The sequence below is a fragment of the Macrosteles quadrilineatus genome, unplaced genomic scaffold (genome assembly GCF_028750875.1).
Source record: "Macrosteles quadrilineatus isolate MER2022 unplaced genomic scaffold, UCM_ALF_1.0 Scaffold_24__1_contigs__length_1734639, whole genome shotgun sequence".
Lineage (NCBI taxonomy): Eukaryota > Metazoa > Arthropoda > Insecta > Hemiptera > Cicadellidae > Macrosteles > Macrosteles quadrilineatus.
This window is the reverse complement of record NW_026542617.1, coordinates 441,437-464,096: the sequence shown is the minus strand read 5'-3', so window position 1 is coordinate 464,096 and position 22,660 is coordinate 441,437. Positions and strand designations below refer to the sequence as shown.

At 34.6% G+C, this 22,660-nt stretch overlaps 1 protein-coding gene across 3 annotated transcripts in view; it reads left to right on the top strand.

The window, feature by feature from the left end:
* The window catches only part of LOC129005581 (5'-AMP-activated protein kinase catalytic subunit alpha-2), a 142,576-nt gene that overhangs the window by 25,979 nt on the left and 93,937 nt on the right, over nucleotides 1–22,660 (top strand). For all 3 annotated transcript variants that reach the window (XM_054434506.1, XM_054434504.1, XM_054434505.1), the window contains exons 3-4: nucleotides 15,695–15,788; nucleotides 18,376–18,520. In XM_054434506.1, the coding sequence (XP_054290481.1) occupies nucleotides 15,695–15,788; nucleotides 18,376–18,520 (239 nt within the window). The remainder of the gene's footprint in view (nucleotides 1–15,694; nucleotides 15,789–18,375; nucleotides 18,521–22,660) is intronic.

Sequence of the window (22,660 nt, the reverse complement as noted above, 5' to 3'; positions counted from 1 at the left end):
ATTATGAAAAAACCATTTATAGTAATGGAACCACGAAGGATGACATTGTTCATTTAAATACTGAAGGTTTCAAAGTAATTAAGAGGAAAATTGACACTTTAATCGGCAACAAAGAAAGAGGAGTGAGAAGCATGGTAGGGCTTAAACAGACTAATAAAATTTTTTGTGAAGGCGATTTAAGTGAGGAATTATTGGACGAGAATAACTTCAGTGCTGGACCTAGAGAAGTAATTAATCAATATCTACCAGAGGTAGAAATAAAGATAGGTTCACTAATGGGTAATGGGATGGTAGACACAGGATCTCAGGCTACTATCTTATCAGAAGAGTTTTATTTAAAAATCAAAAAGAGTGTAGATAATGAAATACCAGAATTGAGAGTAGCCAATACTTCAATAGTAGGCATAACTGGGGCCAGGAGTAGGAAAGTTGAGAAACAAGTTCAAGTAGATGTACAATTCAGCAATTTGATTATACCAGTAGACTGTTTAGTAGTAAAAGGTGTACAGGTAAATTTTTTGATAGGATGTGACTTTTTAACAAAGCACAATGCTGTTGTTGATTTTAAGGAAAGAAAACTAAACATGGTATATGATAGTATATATTACAGAATAAATCTAATTGAAAGCAATGACAGTCTGACAAGTGGTAGTACAAATATTGTTCGAGTAAACTTCCTAAATCAATTAGCCTATGAAAATGAATTTGAAAGTCAATTAAATGCTTTTGAGTCACTAATCTCTTATGAGACCCAGATAAATGAGCCTAGTAGGGAATCAGTAGATCTAACTATTGAACAAAAAATAGAACAAAAAATAGGAGAAATGGGACAGCAATGTGAAGACTTAGATAAGCTAAGAGATGTATTAGTTAAGAATAAAGGAGTGTTTTCTGATAAGCCTGGTTGCATCAAAGATTATGTAGCAAAGTTGAATTTGAAAACTGAAACGCCATTCATAGGAAAGCCATATCCCGTTCCTTTTCATAAAAGAAAGGCAGTTGAGGAAGAGTTAAATAAATTAAGAGAAATGGATATAATTGAGACGTCTAACAGTAGCTTTTCAAATCCTTTAGTTTGTGTTGTCAAAAAGGATCTGTCAATAAGAACTTGTTTGGATTCAAGAAAATTAAATGCGTTTCTTACACCGGATAGACAATCAACAGAAACAACGGAAGAGATATTACAAAAGTTCATGAATGTAAAATATTTCACTACTCTTGATCTAACAATGGGTTTCCATCAGGTACTACTCGATGAAGAATCCAGAAAATACGTAGCTTTCACTTTTGCAGGGAAAAACTATCAGTATAAACGACTTCCTTTTGGACTAAATATTAGCACGGCCCTCTTTACTAAAGCGATGAATATGATTTTTGGATCTGAATTTTATGAATTTTTAACTTGCTATGTAGACGACATTTTAATTACCTCAAACACATTTGAGGAACACTTAATGCATATTGATAAAGTCTTGAGTAGGCTAGCTGACTGTGGAGCAACAGTTAAACTAAAGAAAACAGAGTTTTTTAAGGACGAAGTGAATTTTCTTGGTTTTGTCTTGAGTAGGGAAGGAGTAAAGATGGACCCAGAAAAAAATCCAAGACTTTCCAGAACCAGATTGTTTGAAAAAGCTGCAAGGTTTTTTAGGCCTATGTAATTATTACCGGACATTTCAAAGAAATTATTCGTTTTTGACAGCTCAGTTTAACCATATATTAGGAAGTAAGAGCAAGTGGGTCTGGGGTGATAGAGAAAGAAACACTTTTCAACAGATTAAAAATAAATTCATCGAGTCAGTAATTTTACGACATCCAAACTGGAATCAAGCTTTTTACATTAACACAGATGCATCAGATATAAATGTAGCGGCAATCTTGTATCAATACAACGAAAAGGGAGAAGAAAAGGTAGTGTGTTTTGCTAGTAGGGCACTAATCAGTGCTGAGAAGGGTTATACTACGACGGAAAAAGAACTTTTAGCTGTAGTGTTCGCATGTAAGAAGTTCAGGTCATATATCATAGGACATTTTAAGGTTGTAGTGAGGTCTGACCACAGAAGTTTGTCTTTCTTAAAGACTTGTAGGCTCACTCATGGCAGACTGCTGAGATGGAGCTTAGTGTTACAGGAATATAACCTTGAAATAGAATACGTGAAGGGTAAAGAAAATATACCAGCTGATGTTTTATCTAGAGCTACTGATGGTAAATTCATCACCAAAACAGACATGAATACAGTTCACATATATAAAACTAATTTAAAGTTAGGAATAAAGAATAGGGAAGTAAACAATTTTTTAAAAAACCTAACTGAAAAACAAAGACAAGATGAAAAAATGAGAGGTATAATTGATCAGTTGAATGAGAAGAGAATGATAAAATTAAACAAAATTTTGTAATGCATAACGGTATTTTGTTCCAAAAAAGCAAAAAGAATGAACAGTACAGAGTTTGTATACCGGACTGCCTGAGATCAAAATTAGTTGAGTTGACTCATCTTAAGTATGGACACCTGGGGGGTGGGAGGATATACAGGGCCGGATTTCCCAATAGGCCCGGTAGGCCCGGGCCTATGGGCGCATGGTCCCAGAGGGCGCACGGCCGAGAGTATTTTTTTTATACCTAGGCTCTCTAAAATAAAAAGTCATAGTTGATAAAAAAAACTCAAAAGCATTGTGATCCTGAATTTCATAAGAAGAAAAAATTGTTAGGAAATGTAATCTATTTTCAGAATCACGCATCAATTTCATTACAAAATTGGTAAAGATCAAAGAACATTGGTTATACGGGAGTAGGCTCTAACGTTGACGATGACGAGCGCCCAAGGGGTATGCATGCTGGCTCGGGCTCGGTACTACTGGTCAGATTGATTAGGGGCGCATGCGTGCTAGACATCACTCTCACCTCAAAAGTTAAGTCTTTTGATTAGTTTACAACAATCTGCAGGATCAAGTTAACATATATAATAAGTTGTGTTGAATATCAAAACAACGATGTACTTACCTTTCAAATTAACAAACAAATATTAATCTCAGTTTGCATTAGATTTTAGAAAAATTCAATACCCTCCAAAACATCAGTAATGCTGTCATTTTCTCCTCAGACCTAAGTAAGGTTGGTACGGTTAGCCGGAATATTGCTCTGTTTTGCTTTGGAAACCACTCTGCATATTTAATCTAGATGCAGTACGACCATAGATTAAATATTACTCAAGTCGACTTCTTATGACATTGTTAATTCAAAATTTGTTCATATCTAGTTCATGTTGTTGACACTGGACGTTAGTTTTGACGTAATTTTGTTTCTATTATTTTAGGGTAAGTTCTATGATGTGTGTTTCAATTTCTAGTAAAATAATCAGGAGACGACCTATTTTTAATCATTAGATCGTTTTATTTTGGATAAACTAGGTTTAAACATAGATAAAACATACTCCTTAAACAAAATAACAAGAATTGTTTTCAGCCAATCCAAATCTACTAAAGGAGCAGGTTTAATCTATAGTATGACGCACTGTATGGAGTTCATGTTTTTTGGGCCTGGAATTGGAATCAATGGCCATGTTTTTTTTTTTTCAGGAATGCTCGGGTGGTTGAGTTTTTTGTTTCAGTCCCACCACGGCCACAAACGTGAGCATTTATTAAAAGCATAAAATTGCTAAATAACGTGTTTAAGACGGCATTTTGTTAAGGCTAAACAAGTCAATTCTTAAAAAAACCTTGCTCTGATTCCAAAGAGGAGTGTTATTCAAGCAGTTAACTTAGGCCTATGGGAATTATATAGTTTTTAATAAAGGTTTGAAGAAATGTGACCAGACTAGGGGGCGGAAAATTATTTGGGCCTAGGGACGCAAAAATGCTAAATCCGGCCCTGAGGATATACCTGTGTTTGAAGGATTTTTGTGTATTTCCAGCTATGGAAAAGAAAATTAAAAATCAATTGAAAACATGTCTACTTTGTCAAAAAGCCAAACAAGTAAATGTCAAACAGATAGGGAACCTAAAGCCTATAATCCCAGAAAGAGTGAAACAGTTGATTGCGGTGGATTTGATAGGAGAGTTGCCCATCGGCCCGGGGGGTGTAAAATACATTTTTGTATTAATAGATGTATTTTCTAAGTATGTAAAGATGTATGCTATAAAACGAGCAAATACTAGGACTTTGTTGACCAAGATTTTTAATAAATATATTCCAGAAGTAGGTGAAATAGAGTCTATCTTGAGTGATCATGGAAGTCAATTCACAAGTGAATTGTGGTACTCAACTTTGGAAAATTCTGGAATAAAACCAGTACACACATCAGTATATCATCCCCAATCCAATCCAACAGAAAGAATTAACAAAGAAATAAATAAGATGATTCGCATTTACTGTCACAACAAACATACAAATTGGCCTAACGTTTTAGAATTTATTGAAGGGTGTTTGAATCACTCGGTTCATGGTGTCACAGAGCATGTACCCGCAGAGGTCATGCTGGGTAAAGTTAACACTCATTTTTTAGAAAAAGTAATAGAATTTCCTAAGGGAAGAGATTTTAGTCATGTAGAATGTGTAAAGTTGGTAAAGGATAAGTTATTGAATAAAGCTCAGAAGAGAAAAAGCAAAATTTGATAAGAAAATAAAGGCTGTGAAGTTTGCAGTGGGTGGTAAGGTCTTAGTTTAAAACTCACAATTTATCAAACAAGCTTAACAAAAAGATAAAGAAATCTTTTCTGCTTTTTACTGGTCCTTATGTGGTAGTTGAAATTAAGATGGAAAATGCCTAAAAATTAAAAGAGATAAACTCAGATAACATAATAGGGACCTATAATGTTACGCAATTAAAGAAGTATTTTGAATAAAGCAAGTAGGAGATTTTGAGGTATTTACAGTATTTAGAAATATGTAGTTAGGAGAACACTGTAATACCATAACCTCATTGGTGTAAATAAAATGTCGACTTTATGATATTAGGGTTGTAGTCAGTAGGTTCAAAATGCTCTCTGTCTTTTCCTGATACCATGCTGTCTCTAAACTTTGCTTACAATTGACATTTATTAAGTATTTTGGTAGTTAGTTATAATAAGTATCTTGAATTGTATAATGTATATTTTAAAGGGTTTACGTCTTGAATTGTAAAGTAGGAAGTGTAAAAGTGTGCGCTAAAAGGTCTTCTGTGATGAATAAGCGTGAAGTGGGAATTCAAAAAAGTGGTTGATGGCCTTTGAATAAAGAAGATAAACTTACATGAGTATGGATCAAGAAAAATAAGAGAAAAAGAGACATTCACAAATATGACACTAGAAGATGAGAGAGAGCTAGACGACATAAAATGGATAGAGACCAATAATCAAGTAAGAAAACGCCAAACATGAAGGTAGGCCTATGTGTTTCATAATTTATTAGGCTATACTTGGACAATTCAAATGCCTTCTAAAGTCTGGTTTCAACTTAAGTGATAAGAAGCTCTCAGAAGAACGACAAGGAGATAGGTGCAACAGATAAAGTGTCAATATATAAATGGTATTTCTCTCTTAAATAAATGGATTTATTGATCAGTTGTTTACTCAAGCTATCATTTAAAAAAAAAAAACAATTAGCCTAAACCACTTAACAAGTCACTGTAAAAAACCTAAAAGTGACATCCCAAAAAAGCGACGAAGAACCAGAAAAAACATTCAGTGAAATGATTTAGCGCGTAGTGAAAAGGACAGACGGACTTAATTTTAAAATTAAGAGTTTTGATTTTGTTAGTATTTAGAAAGAAAAAAATGTGCTTTGTAGGATAAGATTGCTGACTGTGTATATAATGATATTATGTGTTAGTTATAAGAATTTTCTGATATGCTTCTATTGTTTGAAAATTTACTGATAAGACATACAAATGGTTTGTGTAAAAAAAAAAAAAAATAAAAAAAAATAAATAAATAAATAGAAAAGAGTATAATTTATAAAAAAAATTCCAAACAGCTAGCAATTGAGGTACAATGTTTAGAAATTTGTTTAAAATTATGGGGGGTATTGTGGCAGGTCATATATCAATAGCCTATTTGCAAAACAAAGCCTAAATAAAAAATAGCCAACATATTAAAGCCTAACTACTTAATCAGTTACTAGCCTAGGCCTAGTTAGGCTCAACTAACTAATTTCTACTGTAAATTATGAATAAATAGTATAAACCTTCTGAAATATATTACATTAGTAGGAAAAATGGATAAAAGGAATGGTATTTGTTTAATAAAATTGTATTCTGATCCTCATAACATGTTAAAAATCTGCATTCAAATCATACAACCAAATCGGTGGGTAAAAGCGATCGTTAACGGCAAACAAAAAACCGTGATAAAAACCTAAATAATGATAATACATATTTTTCTGCCGAAATCGTAAATAATGGTAATTTAGAAACATAACCATAAAACATTGCAGACGGAAAGTTAGATTCAAATCAAAAAGGTGGATGACGTCAGAACTCGAGACACCAAAGAGAAGTAAAATAAAGAGGTTAGATCAAAGATCGGGAATAGTTTTCAATCATTTTGCAACGAAACTAAAAAAAAGCTGAGAGAAAGCTACATGCAGACAATATATTTGGACTAAACCACGTAAATTTCTAAGCCAATAGGTTACGAGTTGACATTCAAGTCGGTGTAGGTGAACAATTTCTGAAAATTATCTCGTTTTTAACCAAAAAAAAAAAAAAGTAAGTAGAAGCTAGCCATCTTGAATCTGAGGCAATGAAGAAAAGAACTAACGTAACGTACTTCTCTTTCTTCTTGGGATAACGAGTCAAAGGAAGTGGCCATAAAATTATGTTCTCAATTTTAAGAAATTAACAAACTGTTTTTAAACTTTGAAAATGGCATAAATTCTATTAATAAATCAACTACAAGCAAAATAGGCCTACAATTATTAATTATACATTAAAATTAGCGAAAAAGACTGTAAGTAAACTATTTTGAAGATCTGCACGTTGACCAAATTCGCAAGTACATACCAACTTTTACACCAATTGAACTAATATAAAAACTTTTGATAACAATCTATTAACCAAAGACTCCACTATAAACTCTATGATACCTTTCCCATATAGTTTAAGTCAGGTGTAGGTTTAACCTCAATTATCCCATCCATAATGTAGATTAATTAATTTTATCATAAACTAGGCTAACTCTATTACCTATTGTATTTAAATTATACCTTGGGCTATGTAAAATTAACTTATTGTAATTGATTCTAAAACAGTAAATAACTCTTTCCGTAATTGATGTTGTAAGTTATCATTTTCACACAGCTCCACCATGCACCCTAATATTTAGATAAATAAAAAACGACCCTGAGATTAAGACAAATTAGCCTAATTAGATTTGCGTATTTCAACCAAATTTTCTTTCAAAATTAATTTAGGCTAAAAGGAAGAGAAATGCAACAAGGACCTTCAAAATGAAGGGTCACTCGATGGGTCTTTGCATTTGAAATCTTTGAGTTTCCCTCAAAATCCCCCATTTTGGGGATGTACACTATGTGGCGGTTATGCCCAAAAAGTACTTCATATCATGCCATAAAGGTGTACCGAGTTTAGTATTTCTCGTATGAACCGTTAAATAAATAACAGGGGATCTCCACACTTTTTACTAACCCTGTATATGTATAACTACGGTATCTATCAATTTATTATACAGTGTGTAAATTAAGTATTGAAGCAAATCTGTATTTTTAAAACAGAAATAGATAGAAATATTTTGTTTGTGGTAATAATTGTTAAAAAAGGTTTCGCAATTGTTTTAATTTGTACGAAAAGACAAAGTAATTTAGCACATTTCAGGCTACACTGAAGATTAAGTGTGTGGGCAATAACGTGCCGAGCCGAGCACGGCGTGCCAATAAAAAAAATGGCACGGCGTGCAATGCACGTGTAGTGTGTAGGCCGCTTTATGTGAGGCACACAATTTTTAGTCCCACTTGGTTTTGGATTTCTTACAAAACCGCGATCAAAAATGGTTGCAGTATTTGTAAACAACATTTAATGTAAACATATCCGGTGTCAGCTAGAAAAAAATCACACATTGCATTACCTTCACTAGTGGCTTGTAGGGTCAATAGCCCCTATATGTACAATAACCCCTAAATGCTAAATGCACGTGCATTTTCTAGATAATAGAACCTACAATACAAACGAGTGAAACGTCAATCTAGGATATTATAACAGAATGAGACTGAGACTGAGCACGACAGCACGTGTGCCGGTGATGGATGTTAGCACAGCCACCTCTGTTAGTATAGCAGAAAGCCCTATCGTGCGGCCTTCGTGGGCGCGTCCAACGGTGCGAGGGGTGTTTCACCCCAGTCTCGCAACAGCTGATCATTCTGCTCCACCGCTCCATAGTGGACTACCGTCGCTGTAGCTAGCCATCGTCCTGGAGCTGATGGTAGTGTACATAGGTAGCAAGCCCTCGGCCTAGTTAGTCATACTTTGAAGACTAGTCAGTCATCAAAGAAATTTTGATTTGATTTGAATTTGGTTTCAGTTTTGAGCGAATCGTTACCGAATTAGAACCATTATACGTGTAGTGGTACGTTCATAGTTGATCTTTTTCTACTTTCTTAACTCGATTATTATCTTACAAATATTATAAATGTGAAAGTTTGTGTGTTTATTGTTTGTTTCCGTAATTCTTCTTCCGTTTTGAAGAGAGGTAGAGTCCTTTCTTTTTGCGTGTTGGTGGAATCGTAACAACTTACAAAATAAAATCTATTCTATATATAATTCAGTTTTAAAAATCTTTGTACAACTAAATTTAGAGTTCTGCTGGACCGATTTTATTAATAAATGGGTCGTTGGAAAGCTTAATGCGTGTAGATTTGCAAATAATTATGAAAGTTTGTTTTTGTTATGATTTATGGTGAAAAATTTAAAAAAACTTGTTTTACATAAGAAATACATTGAAAAACGGCGTTTTTCACACTTTTTATTTGAGTGAGACTTTTGGCTGCCTTTCTTGAGTGTTTCCAAGAAGTATATAGTATCAATTTGAAGGATATTTTATTCTCTTTCAGAATATCACCGTCCACTTTAGTCGATTTCCTCACCATTTCAAAGTTATTTGAAAAAATGTTAAGCAACCTCCAAATTTATAATGGCGAGAAAATACTGAACTAAAGATTTTGTTGTTCAACTTTGTACAATTAAATATACAGCTCTACTAAACCGATTTTATTAATTAATAGGTCATTGGAAAGCCTAATTCGTGTAGATTTGCAAATAATTATGAAAGTTAGATTTTATAAAGATTTAGGGTACTAGGTAAAACCCGTCTAATGACAGTTGCTGTTGAGGTTGCAAGCAAGACCGTTTGACTAAAAATCGATGATGAATAACTCCATTTTTAAAACAATTTGGGTTGTTCGTGATTTAGCAGTGTGCTTTAGGTACATCCGATCTTAATAATTGATAATGCAAATGGAAGCTGGTATTTCACTGAAGGTTCTTAGGTCATTTGAGTTAAGTATCATTGATTGCAGATAAGTACTAAAATGATTATAAATATTGTTGATTCATGATTCAGCAGTGTGCTTTAGGTAGGACTAAATCTGTGGTGCGTCCATGCCTTTAGTTTAAAGCCAAAATCATGAAAATCGGTCGGGTAGAAGACCTTTAACCCGACTCGGAAAAAAACATGTGTTAATAATTTAACAGCTTATTGTTATATTATTATTCAATTGATTTTTCTTTGATTAAAATGTTGTTAACAATTTGCATTTGTGTTTAAAGTGAGTTCCTTTTGTTAAGTATGCGATTCTAATGTTATGTGCTTAATCTGTACAATTAATATTTGTGAGTAAAGTGGTGTATGGATTTCACAACCATTATTTTACTAGAGACCGTTGTATTTAACCACAACGGGCTCTGTTGCTAGTTATAACATAAACATGATTTACAACAATTCAAAAACACAGCTGTACCGAAATGTCAAAGCTAAAATTCAACCACGTGTGTCCTCACCAGTGGAGGGGAAACGGAAAGGCAGGGGTGGGGCGCGCCGCAAGAGTTACGCTGTCTGGCCGCTACGAGCACCACCAAACGGCAGCAAAATTTTGGGTTGCAGACGGTTCGTTTTACACTCGTATCGTAATGCTATTATTTATTGGGTTATTAAAATAAACTAAACTTATTATTGCAGGGCACACTTGAATCTACCTTTCTCTAGTTTTAAAAATTAAACACAATTTTTTTTTGCACCTCTAATTCTACTTTGAAAAGTACCAATTTCCATGCAATTTGATACGTCTTTTATACTTCCCTTAGTAATTTTAAGAAATTCTAAAAACAGGGAAAGAACTGTTAAGCTTTTAAACGAGACCTTAAGTTTGTTCTTAACTTATATACAGCGTATGCAATCAGTGTAAAACGAAAGCTCTGCATTTCCACGGAGTGGCAGGGGTGTACCACAGCCTTAATCTTACAGCTCTTTTTGGAGAATAAATATTTTTTGGCCTGGCTTGAGCCCCATACAGTAATTCCATAATTCATAATCGATGAAAAATATGCGTGATATACTACTATTTGTGTTTCTAGATTAGTAGTATCCCGAATTATTGTGAGAACAAATGTTGCTGAGCGTAGTCTTTTTGATAGGTTTTTAATGTGTTTTTGCCAATTTAGTTGTGAATCGATTTCTATTCCCAAATAATTTATTGACTGTTGTGAATGAATTGTAGTTAAGTTTGTATTTAAAATTATTTTTGGTTAATATTGGATGCAGAAAACTGAATTAGGCCTAGTTGAGTTTTTGCCACATTCATGGACAGGCCATTTACTGCAAACCAGTCCCCGAGGAGTTGAAATTCCTGAGTTATTGAGGCTTGTATGAACTCGTTTTGTCCTGTGCAAATTAAAGCGGTATCATCTGCGTATTGAAAGGTGGACATCTTAGTAGCATTGCCTAGATCATTAACATATATAATAAATAAACAAGGGCCAAGAATAGAGCCCGGAGGAACTCCATTGGGGTTAATGTTCCACTCTGATTTATAATTTCTCTGCATTTTTTGTACAATAAGTGTTTGATTTCGGTTTTTTTAATATGATATGAACCATTTTAATTCAGTATTTTTTATTCCATGCATACTTAATTTTTCTATGAGTATCTCATGATTCACACAGTTAAAAGCCTTGGATAGGTCACATAGCACACCCACAGTCTTCTGCGATCCATCCCAGGCTCCCGCAATGCAGTTAATCATTTTTGTTATGGATTCTTCAGTACCGAGTTCTAGGCGGAAACCAAACTGTGAAGGATTTATTAAATTATTGCTTTCTAAATATTCTGTTAGTTGAATCTTTACAATTTTTTCAAAAATCTGTGAAAAACAAGGCAGAAGGGGGGGTGATGGGGCGGTAGTTAGAGGGATCGTTGACATCGCCCTCTTTGAACAGGGGTTTAATCTCAGCAAACTTAAACTTATTAGGAAAAACCCCCTCCTCAAGGGACTGATTTACTATTATTTGGCATAATGGATGTTCTATAAATTTAAAAACTCTTTTAATGACAAAAAGAGGAATTTTATCCCAACCTGAGGACTTAGTGTTACTGAGAGATGTAACAACTTTTCTTAACTCGTCAATTGAAACATTTCTAAATTTTGATTTTCGATTAGTAACTGTGCTTTTAATTTATCTTTTGATTGGTTGGCATACTGAGAAACATTAATAAAAAAATTATTGAATTTATTTGCTACCGATACTGCACAATTTTGTTTATCCCTTTCATGTTTGAATTTAATCTCAACTGGAGTATCAGATATTTGTTTATTAAGCCCTGTTTCATTTTTCACTACTACCCCAAGGTGCTTTACTTTTATTCTTAGATGTTTTAATAAAATCGTCATTAGCTTTCAGTTTTGCTAATGCAACTACTTTTTTAAAGACCTTTCTGTAGTTTTTGTAATAGATTAAAAACTGAGGGTTACGATTCCATTTTGATTCTTGGTGCAACTTATTTTTATTTTCTGCTGAAATTTTTATTCCTGTTGTTATCCAGTTATTTTTGTTACGTTTATTCTTTGGACGATCTACTGTTTTGGGGAATGCCTCGTTGAATGAATTTAGAAAGTGTGTAAGAAATTTATTGTAATTTGTATCTACATTAAAGGTTTCAAAAGGGTTCCAATTAACATTGTGTAGTGTGTTTTCAAAGGTTTGAAAATTTGTTTCTGTAAACTTCAAAGTAAGTTTTTTATTTACACCCTTAAGTCTTGGAGAGGACATTTTCTCAAATGACAAAAGTAAAACATTGTGGTCTGATGCACCTATGTCTAAAACCAAACTGCTAGTATTTTTTGTCTGCAAGTTAGAAATAATATTGTCAATACAAGTACTTGAAATGCTGGTTACCCTAGTTGTAACAAAAACATTAGGTTTGAATCCAAAACCATCACAAATTTCTAGTAAATTATCAGTACTTACTTTATCGGTTAATAAATCTATATTTGTGTCTGACATTATAAAAACATTTTTTGACATTGCTTCCAAAGCTATTTTGTCTAATAACATTTCAAACTTCTCTAAAAATATCTTACCTATGTCACTACCTGGAATCCTGTATACTGAAATAAAAACTGAATTCCAGTCCTTGACTTCAATAAAAGATCCTTCAAAACAACATTGTTCATTTAAAAATTTTAAGTCATTTCTAATTTTAAAACTAACATTTTTGTCAATCATTAAACATGAACCCCCCCCCCCCTACATTGTTCTATTCTAGCTTAGTAGTCAGCAATTACAAAACCATCTAGTTTATTTAAAACATTTATGCTTTTATCATGAAGCCAATGTTCATTTATAGATATAACATTAATTTTGCAATCCATATGTTCAATGAACAGACTAAGATCTACATAGTTATTTAGAAAACCCTGAATGTTAAAATGTAATAAATACATATCTTTTTCCAATTAACTATCAGACCCTAACTTGACATGTGCATCAGTAAAATTATCTATTTCTGTAAAAAAATATTTTTACTATTAGTACTACTTGTACTCTGCTTGTAGTTACCACTTGTACTCTGCTTTTCAATGCCACTTTTGCACTTGTGTTTTGCACTTTTTCACTATGCTGTAACTGATGGTGTGATGGGATGAGTGGAGGGAAGGTGTTGAGGCTGGCCAGGGTAGGCACATCATCGTCTGGCCTCTGTGATGCTGGATGGTCATGGTTGGGTGATGGACCTGGAGTTGCCACAGCTTCAGACATAGCAGCATCCTGCTCAGTAGCTGTCAACTTTGTATGCCTCTGTATTTCCTTGCAAAGTCTTGACAGAAAAGCTGAGTGAGACAGTCCATTTCTCAATACTCGATCAGAGTTCTGGTCATGGGAGATGATGATGATGATTCTAGCTCCTGTCTGATTATGAAATTTAGGACATTTGAGATGAACTGGTGAAGCTTAATGTGATCTCGCACGCAGCCCATCGGCGAACAAATCAAGGTTTTTAGATTTCGGGTTTTAAAGTGTTTTGTGAGCTATGAAAAAACTTCCTTGTAATCATCATACAGGGTGGTAAAAAGTCCCTGGACAGTTAAATATTTTAAAAAATAATGCAGATAGAGCTACAATACTTGGTACAAAGTTACAGGGCATTAAACTCTATTTTAACAAATATCCAGTGATCCAATAACTCGTCAGGGGGACGGCCCACAAGGAGTCGGAAGAAATTCTTAAATGAAAGCATAGGTCAATATGCACATCAAATTAAAGGTCTGTTTTAGTAGAATACAATGCCGCAAACCGCACTTCAAAAGGTTGATCCTGCGCAAAATGGCAGTTGTTCAAAGATTCATTTAATTTACATTGTTATTATACGCTTACTCCTCAGGTGGCACAGCCCTAGGAATCGGAAGAAATCTGTTAACGTAAGCATAGGTCGATATGCACATCAAATTAAAGGTCTTTACTAGTAGATTACGATGCCGTAAATTCAAGCTCAAAAGAATGCCTGAGTAAAAAATGGCAGTCGTTCAAAGATTCAAAATGGCGGATTCAAGAAATCTTTGAACATCTGCCATTTTGCGCTGTATCAACCTTTTGAAGTGCGGTTTGCGGCATTGTATTCTACTAAAAAAGACCTGTAATTTGATGTGCATATTGACCTATGCTTTCATTTAAGATTTTCTTCCGACTCATTGTGGGCCGTCCCCCTGAAGAGTTATTGGATCACTGAATATGTGTTAAAATAGAGTTTTATGCCCTGTAACTTTGTACCAAGTATTGTAGCTCTATCTGCATTATTTTTTTTAAATATTTAACTGTCCTGGGACTTTTTTACCACCCTGTATTTTGGCTTTTGAAAATACTCAGGCTTTGTCACCAAACTAAAAATGCTGGCACCCTCATTTATCACCTGACAAGTTAATTTAGTATCGATGAAATCTGCTTTTTTGGCCTTCCGAATGTTTGTCTAAATGTAACTGCCACTCCGGCGCTCATGTTTCTATTACAGTTTATGTCAGCAGAAATAGTATGAGCAAACGCAACTGTGGAGTCAGCTTTATACGTTTCAAAAGTTTGTTCCATATTTTCGTCCCTAACATTAACCATGTCTTCTTCAACTGTCAACTCATTGTAAGATGGATCTTGGGGTTGTGGATAAAAATATCTCGCAACATGTAAGCAATTTTTTTTTTGCCCAGTCTTTTGAAGTGAAGGCCGTATTTTGTGTACAGCGTACGGGAGAGGTCACCTAGTGGCAACTGAACAGCATGCTTAGCATTATTTACCACCTGCTCTATTTCCATTTTCAAGCAAGTAACTCTGTTTTTTAGTTGGGCAGCATGATACTTGTATGGTAATTCTGCTACAATCAAATTAGTGTGCGCTGTCATATCAATAATCTTCTTAAAAGCATCAAGTAGAGGTCCAGCAGAGCTGTCATCACTGAGATCATCTCCTCCATCATTAGTTCCGGCTACAATAATAACGTAGTCCTCTGATCTGAATGACTTTGTAAGTGTTACAAGGTTCTCTGTAACCCCATTGAGCTTGGCGTTAGGCTTGTATATGCTGCATATATTATCTACTCTGTTAGGCCAAATCTTTGTCAAGTACAAGTAAATATCCCTTCCATGACTATCTGCCAAGATTAAGATGTTGCGCTTTCCCTCTCTGGCATTACTAACTAGATGATTGTCTCTATGTTGTATGTTTGTTATCAGGGTTTGCTTCTTTGACTTATGGTTTGCTATAGTTTTAACACATGATTGTAGATTATATTGCAAAACTATGTCTACTGTATCATTGGTCTCAGAAGATAATAATATGTCAAAGCTGTTTGTGTATATAGGTGCATGTTTTGTTTTTTGTGTCTTATCCTTCTTATTGTTTCCTTCATTACAATGAGCTCTGGTTTTATGAATCCACTGTTTGTTATTGTCATTGCCTTTGCTGCTAGGTAGCTGAGGGCTGACAATGCCGTTACACAGCTGACAGAGTAGCAGTCGCGCAGTGACAATGACGTGTAAGCCACACTCAAAGTCAACAGCACTTTAATATACTAAATTTTAAATTATTTGTTTTTAAGCTCTACAAAACAGTGAATGGGGGTCAATATGGGAAATAGGCTATTTTGGTTGGTGCTATTTTCCTTAAGGTTCAAATATGGGCTAGTAACGATAGGCCTACTGTGGTATGTCTTAAATATATGCCTGATGTTACAGGTACCAAGTTATAAGCACCCCTACTGACATCTTCATGATTATGGAATATGTGTCTGGTGGCGAGCTGTTTGATTATATTGTTAAGCATGGAAAGGTAACTGGTGTTAAATTTCAGTTATATCAGATATAGACCTAGTTCTTAGTTACAAATTAATAATTTAGTAAAGTGCTGCTTAAATTGCCTCCTTAAATTGTACATTTGAACGTTTAAAAAGCCAAAAAATATAACCTGACATTAGTCTTGTTTTATGACTCACCCTTGGGCCATTTGTGATAGATTTTGAAGTGTAATCTGTAGTTTTAGCCTTCTTGTTTTGATTACATTTGTCATTTCAAAAAACATGTTGACGCTCTGCACTTACTTACTTAGTTGCATTTTGTAATTTAATATCAAAAAACCATATGATGACAAATAAAAGATTAAGTCTTCATGATGGAAGGGTTATTTGTTATTTCTCAAAAGTACATTTGCTTTTTGAGTTGTGAACTTGGAAAGAAAAAATGTGCATTGAGTTTCAAAGTTTGCTCGTGGAGTTGAGACAGGATTGTCAGAATTTCTGGTTCAAGGCTGAGAGTCTTTTCAACATTTCAAGAAAACCAAAGCGGATCACTTACAGTAACTGCAACGCACTATGCCAGCAGGCATTGTATACCGTGATTCATACAAAACGTAATAGGTGAATGGTGCCTGATCCACTCCACATACTGTAGTCGAGTCACAAGATGGACCCCAGTTGGCCAAAAATACAATGCGGAGTTGAGTGAAGTTTGCTGAAAGTTCTAGGCGTATTACTGGATATTATGTGCAGTTATTCTTTAACATTAATCTTTTCTCCTTTTTGATCATACTCTAAAATGTTGACACTTTCCTTTAATTTTCCATAAATTATGGTTATGAGATAAGATATGTTCAGTGTATATAGATTTTTTACTTGTTTGGTTGCTTTTTTTCACTGCCTAAATATGTTCTTTAAAGCGTCAAGAAATTGGTCCCCCTGTTTGTCCAATATAAAGTTTAGAACAGGCTTTACTATTAATTCGGTAGATTCGTGATTCCTGTTTTGTGATATTTGTTTATTCGTTGCGGATTTTTGTTGGGTATTTTTTGTATCAAACCAAAACAAATGAGTTATTTCTTGTTCTGTAATCAATTTTGAATTTTGATTTTTAAAACGGTTTATTAATTTGAAGTGTTTCTAATAATAAATGTCTTACCAACTTAAAGAAGAAAAAGGTGTTTGTAAATAATACAGTATTTATTAGCAAAATGTATTTGTTTATTTTAAAATGTATATTTGAATACAATTCAGTACTTTATTACCTAAAGTTTGAATAAAAATAGTAATTGAAAATTAACGAATTAATACACAAAAAATATTAGTTTAATAAATTACCAACAATAATCCAAGAAATAATTTGTCAAAAGGTGTTGGTTATAATCAAAATATATGTTTATTTAAAAAAAATTGCATAAGGCTATTTAATTTTCTGGCTAAATATGTTAAAACCTTTGAGTGTATGTTTTCAATGGTTTGCTGGCTCAGTAACGCCTTAAAAAAAATTCTAGGCCAAGTTCCAGGGGCCATCTCGTAACTCTGCTTTCAGCTATGTAACAATCAGGGTAGCAATTATATTTCCAACCATCCTGGCTCCCTACGCCCATCCTGGTAACCATCCAGGCTTTACTGTGTGCTAGTATGTTGTCAACTACGTGAGAGAATATTTACATAGCAGTAAAGCAGGATCCCACTAGTCCGACATCTCCGACACGACACCTTCCAACAAGTCTCCGACACCTTCCGATAAAATGACTTTGCATGGCTTTCAATGGACTGTAACCCACTAATCTGACGCTCTCCGATCCGGCACCTTCCGATCTGACACGTCACGACAACATTGCTCTCTGGGGCATTGTTGTCGGACGTCGTATCTGACTTTCCTCCAGTCTGCGTGCACCAGGTCTGGGTTTCCTGCTTAAGCTATCATCCCGGCTATCAGCGTACATTCAGCCTCTGCTGTGTACGTACCGTATCTGTAGGCTTGGTGCTAAAGTTGTTAGCACAGTCAAAAACTCAGTAAAATTCAAATAAAATAAAATCAACCTTTATTAGGCCTATCATGTAAACACAAAATACTGTGTATAGATAATGTCAAAAGAAGGCATTGCAATTGTCAACAATAGATACAAATAATAGAAATACTATTGTAGCTATATAAATTAATAGACATGACTGAGATTTTAATATAAATAGGCTTACAGAGAGTAAACTATTAATAACGTTAACATAGATACCGTAGTTGAATTAAAATTAAAACAGCTATTGAGAAATGAGACTGAAAATTACATTTTTAAGAATCATTTGGCTGGAAAAATATGTGTAACAGTTAAACAGTTAGATAGGCTAAATAGGTATCACAGTTTGTCTTAATTTAAAAAGGCTAAATTAAGACAAAACTACGATTTGTATCACAGTTTAAAAATTTGTCTATGTTGGAAAAAGGATTTCTAGCAAGCCAATTAATTATACATTGTATCATTGAAGCTATTGAGTGCCAAAAGTCTGTATCCTTATCAATTACATAATACACCTCTTGTTTGAGTAAAATGGTAGTTTTTAATAGGTAAATAGGCCTAACATATTGCAGGATTCAGTATTGTCACACTTGTATCATTTGTCCAGCTTAAGGAGTTTGAAGCGAGGCGATTCTTCCAACAAATAATCTCCGGAGTGGACTATTGTCACAGACACATGATTGTTCATAGAGACCTCAAGCCAGAAAATCTCCTCCTGGATCATAACCTGCATGTGAAGATTGCCGATTTCGGTAGGTACATTTACACAGAAAAATATCTAAAGAGCAGATGGATATGGTCCAGCTATCTGTCTTTTTTATCTAAAAATTTGTGTAAACTAAGTCTCCAAAATGGCAGTTTTTTACAATTTTTTTTTGTCCAAAGTTAGTGTGACAAATTATTTTATGCAATGTGTATGCACTACTGTATTACATGCAGTAAAAAATATATGTATATGTATGCCTCGGGATCCGCCACTGTCTCAAACTTAAGCTAGTTGAACATGTTCTATTTAATTCACTACCACTAGTTTTTAGAGCAATATATTTTTAGCAATAGAAGTGGTAGTGAATTAAACTTTGGTTAGGTTAGTATAGTTTAGTATAGAGTTAGAAAAACCTAACCTAACCTAACCATATTCCTCTAGTGGTAGTGAATTAATGGAAAAGGTCCAATTTTTTCCATCGCATATACAGTCCAACCTCGGTATAACGAATCTGAAGGGACCGAACTGAATATTCGTTATATCAAGGATTTCGTTAAAACGAGGTTCGTTATATTGAGGTTAGGTTTGCAGGAATTTCGCTAAGTCGAGGTTCAGAACCAGCATCAGTCAATATAGGTCGGGATTGGACCTCAATTAAAGTAGCATAGGCTACAATACTTTACAGTGTACAGTGTTTACATTGTAAAGTAGAACGTTGATTATCCGGGGTAATAAAGGGAAGGGATCTTTAATATTGCGCAATCATGACATTTCTAGTCATTGACCTTGGTACCGGGGACAGGTTACAAACTGTAAGTTTAAAATCACAGCTTACTCTAACCCACCTAAAACCTAGCCAAACACTGTATTGTATAGCAATAAACCATGTAAAGAACAAAACAAAACAGTAGAGAGTTTATTAAGCTAATGCTCGTGATAGACCGGTAGGCTACAGTACTGCTTTAAATCACAACAGAGGAATGTCAATACTGTGATAATCATCAACTATAGCATTGGTGTTGCCTTAGTTTAAACAAATCGTATTGAAAATAATAAAAATGTTAGATAAGTAATTATAAAAGTGTATAATCATAGCCAACTAAAAGATAGTAAAAACACTCGTAAAAGGAATGTTAAGATAACGATGTTGCTATTCTTTCTCTTTGCTTTGTTCTTCTATTCTTTTTCTTTCTTAGGTTTATCTTCATCCAAAAATTGTACAATTTAACCATATTTACTTATCACCCAATCACATTTTACTAAACATTACGTCGTCATCAGTCCTCAGTGAATGAAATCAGTTCTCAGTTCAGTTGGAACATAGCACGCGTGAGCGATGACAGCAGACAGGGATGTGTTAAAATGGAGCAGACGAATGTTAGTGCAATTGTTGACTTCACCTTTCCATTTTATTTGATGAAGAAACTGATTTTTCAAAAACAATAATGGGGGTGGGGGGTTTGTTGTATCGAGGGAGAGAAGCAGACATTCGTTAAGTGGAGGTTAAATTCGCTATGTAGAGGTTCTGACAATGATAAATTTGTTATATTGAGGTGTCTTATTTTAGCTGGGATCATGAAAAACTTGTTAAATCAAGGTCGTTGATATGGTTTGTTCGTTATGTCATAGACAAAAAGAATTAAATATAGACCGTCAGCTGTGCTGCGGTTACCATAGGTTCTGGCGCACCCCGCTGGGATCGCCACGGTAGTTACAGCGTACGCGCTACGTAAACTACAGCGGTGTGCGCCCAAACTCATGGTAACCATGGTAACCGCAGCACGGCTGACAGTCTATATTTAATTCATTTTGTCTATGGTTATGTAGAGGTAAAATATACATTGTGTCTTATGGAGAGTTTTAGGGGATTAAAAAAATTTGTTATATCAAGGAATTCGTTATATTGAGGTTAGTTATATCAAGGTTAGACTGTACAGTTCTCGCAGCTAGTCTGGGCGCGCGGACCCTTGTGTACTAACCGTCCCCCACGCCAAAGCCATGAAGACAGCAGTGAGGCACTGAACAACCCCAGTGTGCCGTGTGGGCCGAATGTTTTTGGAAACGAGCAATAAACACTCCCCTCTGCACCCCCTGCCATAGCGGGGCCGCGCGCCCAGACTAGCTGCGAGAACTGTACCATTAGAATTTATTTATTTTGTGAATTTATACTTTTTGACTAAAAGAAAATTTCTGTAACAGCTTTGGAATTCAGCTGGTCTATTGGTATAGTGCAAAGCTTTGGTCCCCTCATAAATTGTGTCAATCATCAATAACATTAGCTATTTTCAGGGTGTCCATGCAAAGGTAATTGCAGAAATCATACAGGAATTTTGTCTTGGCATGAATTTACAGGAATCTAAAATTTTGTCAATAACACGGATATTAATAATTTACTTAGCCTAAATAAAATGTGACAATGTTGACACCATTACTGTAACTGTACAAGTAACCATAAACAAATATAATAGTGTGTAAATATTAATATTGAACAATGAAAATATTACTATAAGTCATTAACCTTGCATTTATTAGATCAATCTCCCATGTTCAAAATCACATCTCACTCAACCTCAACTTAAATTAGCGAAACACTGTACTACAACAAAGAATATTGTTAAGAAATAACTCTGCCGCAGCAAACCTGCAGACTAGCAAATTTCCATTTGCCTAGTTTGATTTTCTCTAAAAAAGATTTACTAAAAAATTTCATATTAATCCCCTTTTTAAATGGAATTAAGTATCTAACTAATTAAGTTAGCTGTTACAGGGAAGGTAAAAAAGTGTCTTTTTATAAAAATGTCAATAAATTGTTATGAAATTTAAAAAAATCCAAATTTTATAAAAATATATTTATCCATGAACAAGCAAACTACAACCATTGTTAATTATTAGTGATGGTCGGATCCGGATATCGGACTACCGGATCCGCCGGATCTGAGCTAGAACCGACGCCCGATCGGATCCACAAAAATCGGATCTTGGGCTGGATCCGGTTTTAATGGATCCGATGGATCCAAATGGGCTAGTATTCGAGATTTTGAGTTCGAGTAGACTACACCCTTGAAAGTCGAGCTTATCTTTGAACTCACTAGTTTGGTTTAAAATTGTAAAAGATCAATATTTGTTGAAATGTAACTTGTGTTTACATAAAATGATGGATAATTTGTATTACTGTAGATTCTACAGTCATACAAATATAGAAATAAGCAAGAGGTAGTTGTCCTAACCTATTTTTATAGCTGTCACGACAGAATAGGTCAACTCAAAGCAGTCGCCGGCGACTGACTGGCAATGGTATACTGACTTGACACAGAATAGAATAACAATATCTATGGTTCTTACCGTCAACGCAATCAGGGGTAATATTCCACTACGGCCGTTTCGGAGATGACTCCATCGTCAGGTGCGTAGTGGTACACTAAACTATAGTCTTGTCACATGTAACACGAATTGTCTTCATTTGCATTGCGTCAGGGGTTGAATAAATAATACACATACAAGCACAGGACGGACACACGAAACGGCCGTAGTGGAATATTACCCCTGATTGCGTTGACGGTAAGAACCATAGATATTGTTATTATATTTTCACGCAATCTGCCACACTCAAGAATATAACAGAATAGAATGACATGATCGGTAGTGATTTTGTTTTAAAGTAGGCCTACTGTTTCACAATAGAAAATTCCACTACTGAACTGTTACGTAAGCAATAAATTTATGTTTATAAAAGTCAGAATAGAAACACTATAAAGGCAAAACAATAGAAGGGAGGGAGGCGTTGTGTAATGACCTCGAAATGAGTGGAATAGTAACATTGAGTAGGGGGTTGGAAGGGGGGAAGGGAAGGGTGAGACGTTTGAGCTATATTTAGACTAGACTCACCACTTCCCAAATGGCTGGGTACGGGGATTACAATAGCAGGTTTTTTCCTTGCCTGGTTTGACTTTTGTCTTTTTGTGTAGGAGATTTGAATAATCAAAAATATAATTTGAATTGACCACAATTATTTAGCATTGATAATACAATTTACAAGGGACCAGGAGGAAATAGAAAAAAACATTAAAATTAATAGAATAACACACAAAGTAAACAAGAAATGAAATACAGAACACGGTGATTTAACACTGTCACTGTCACTCAATTTTGTTGTCTAGAAGGGTTGGTGAACTAATCAATAAATAGC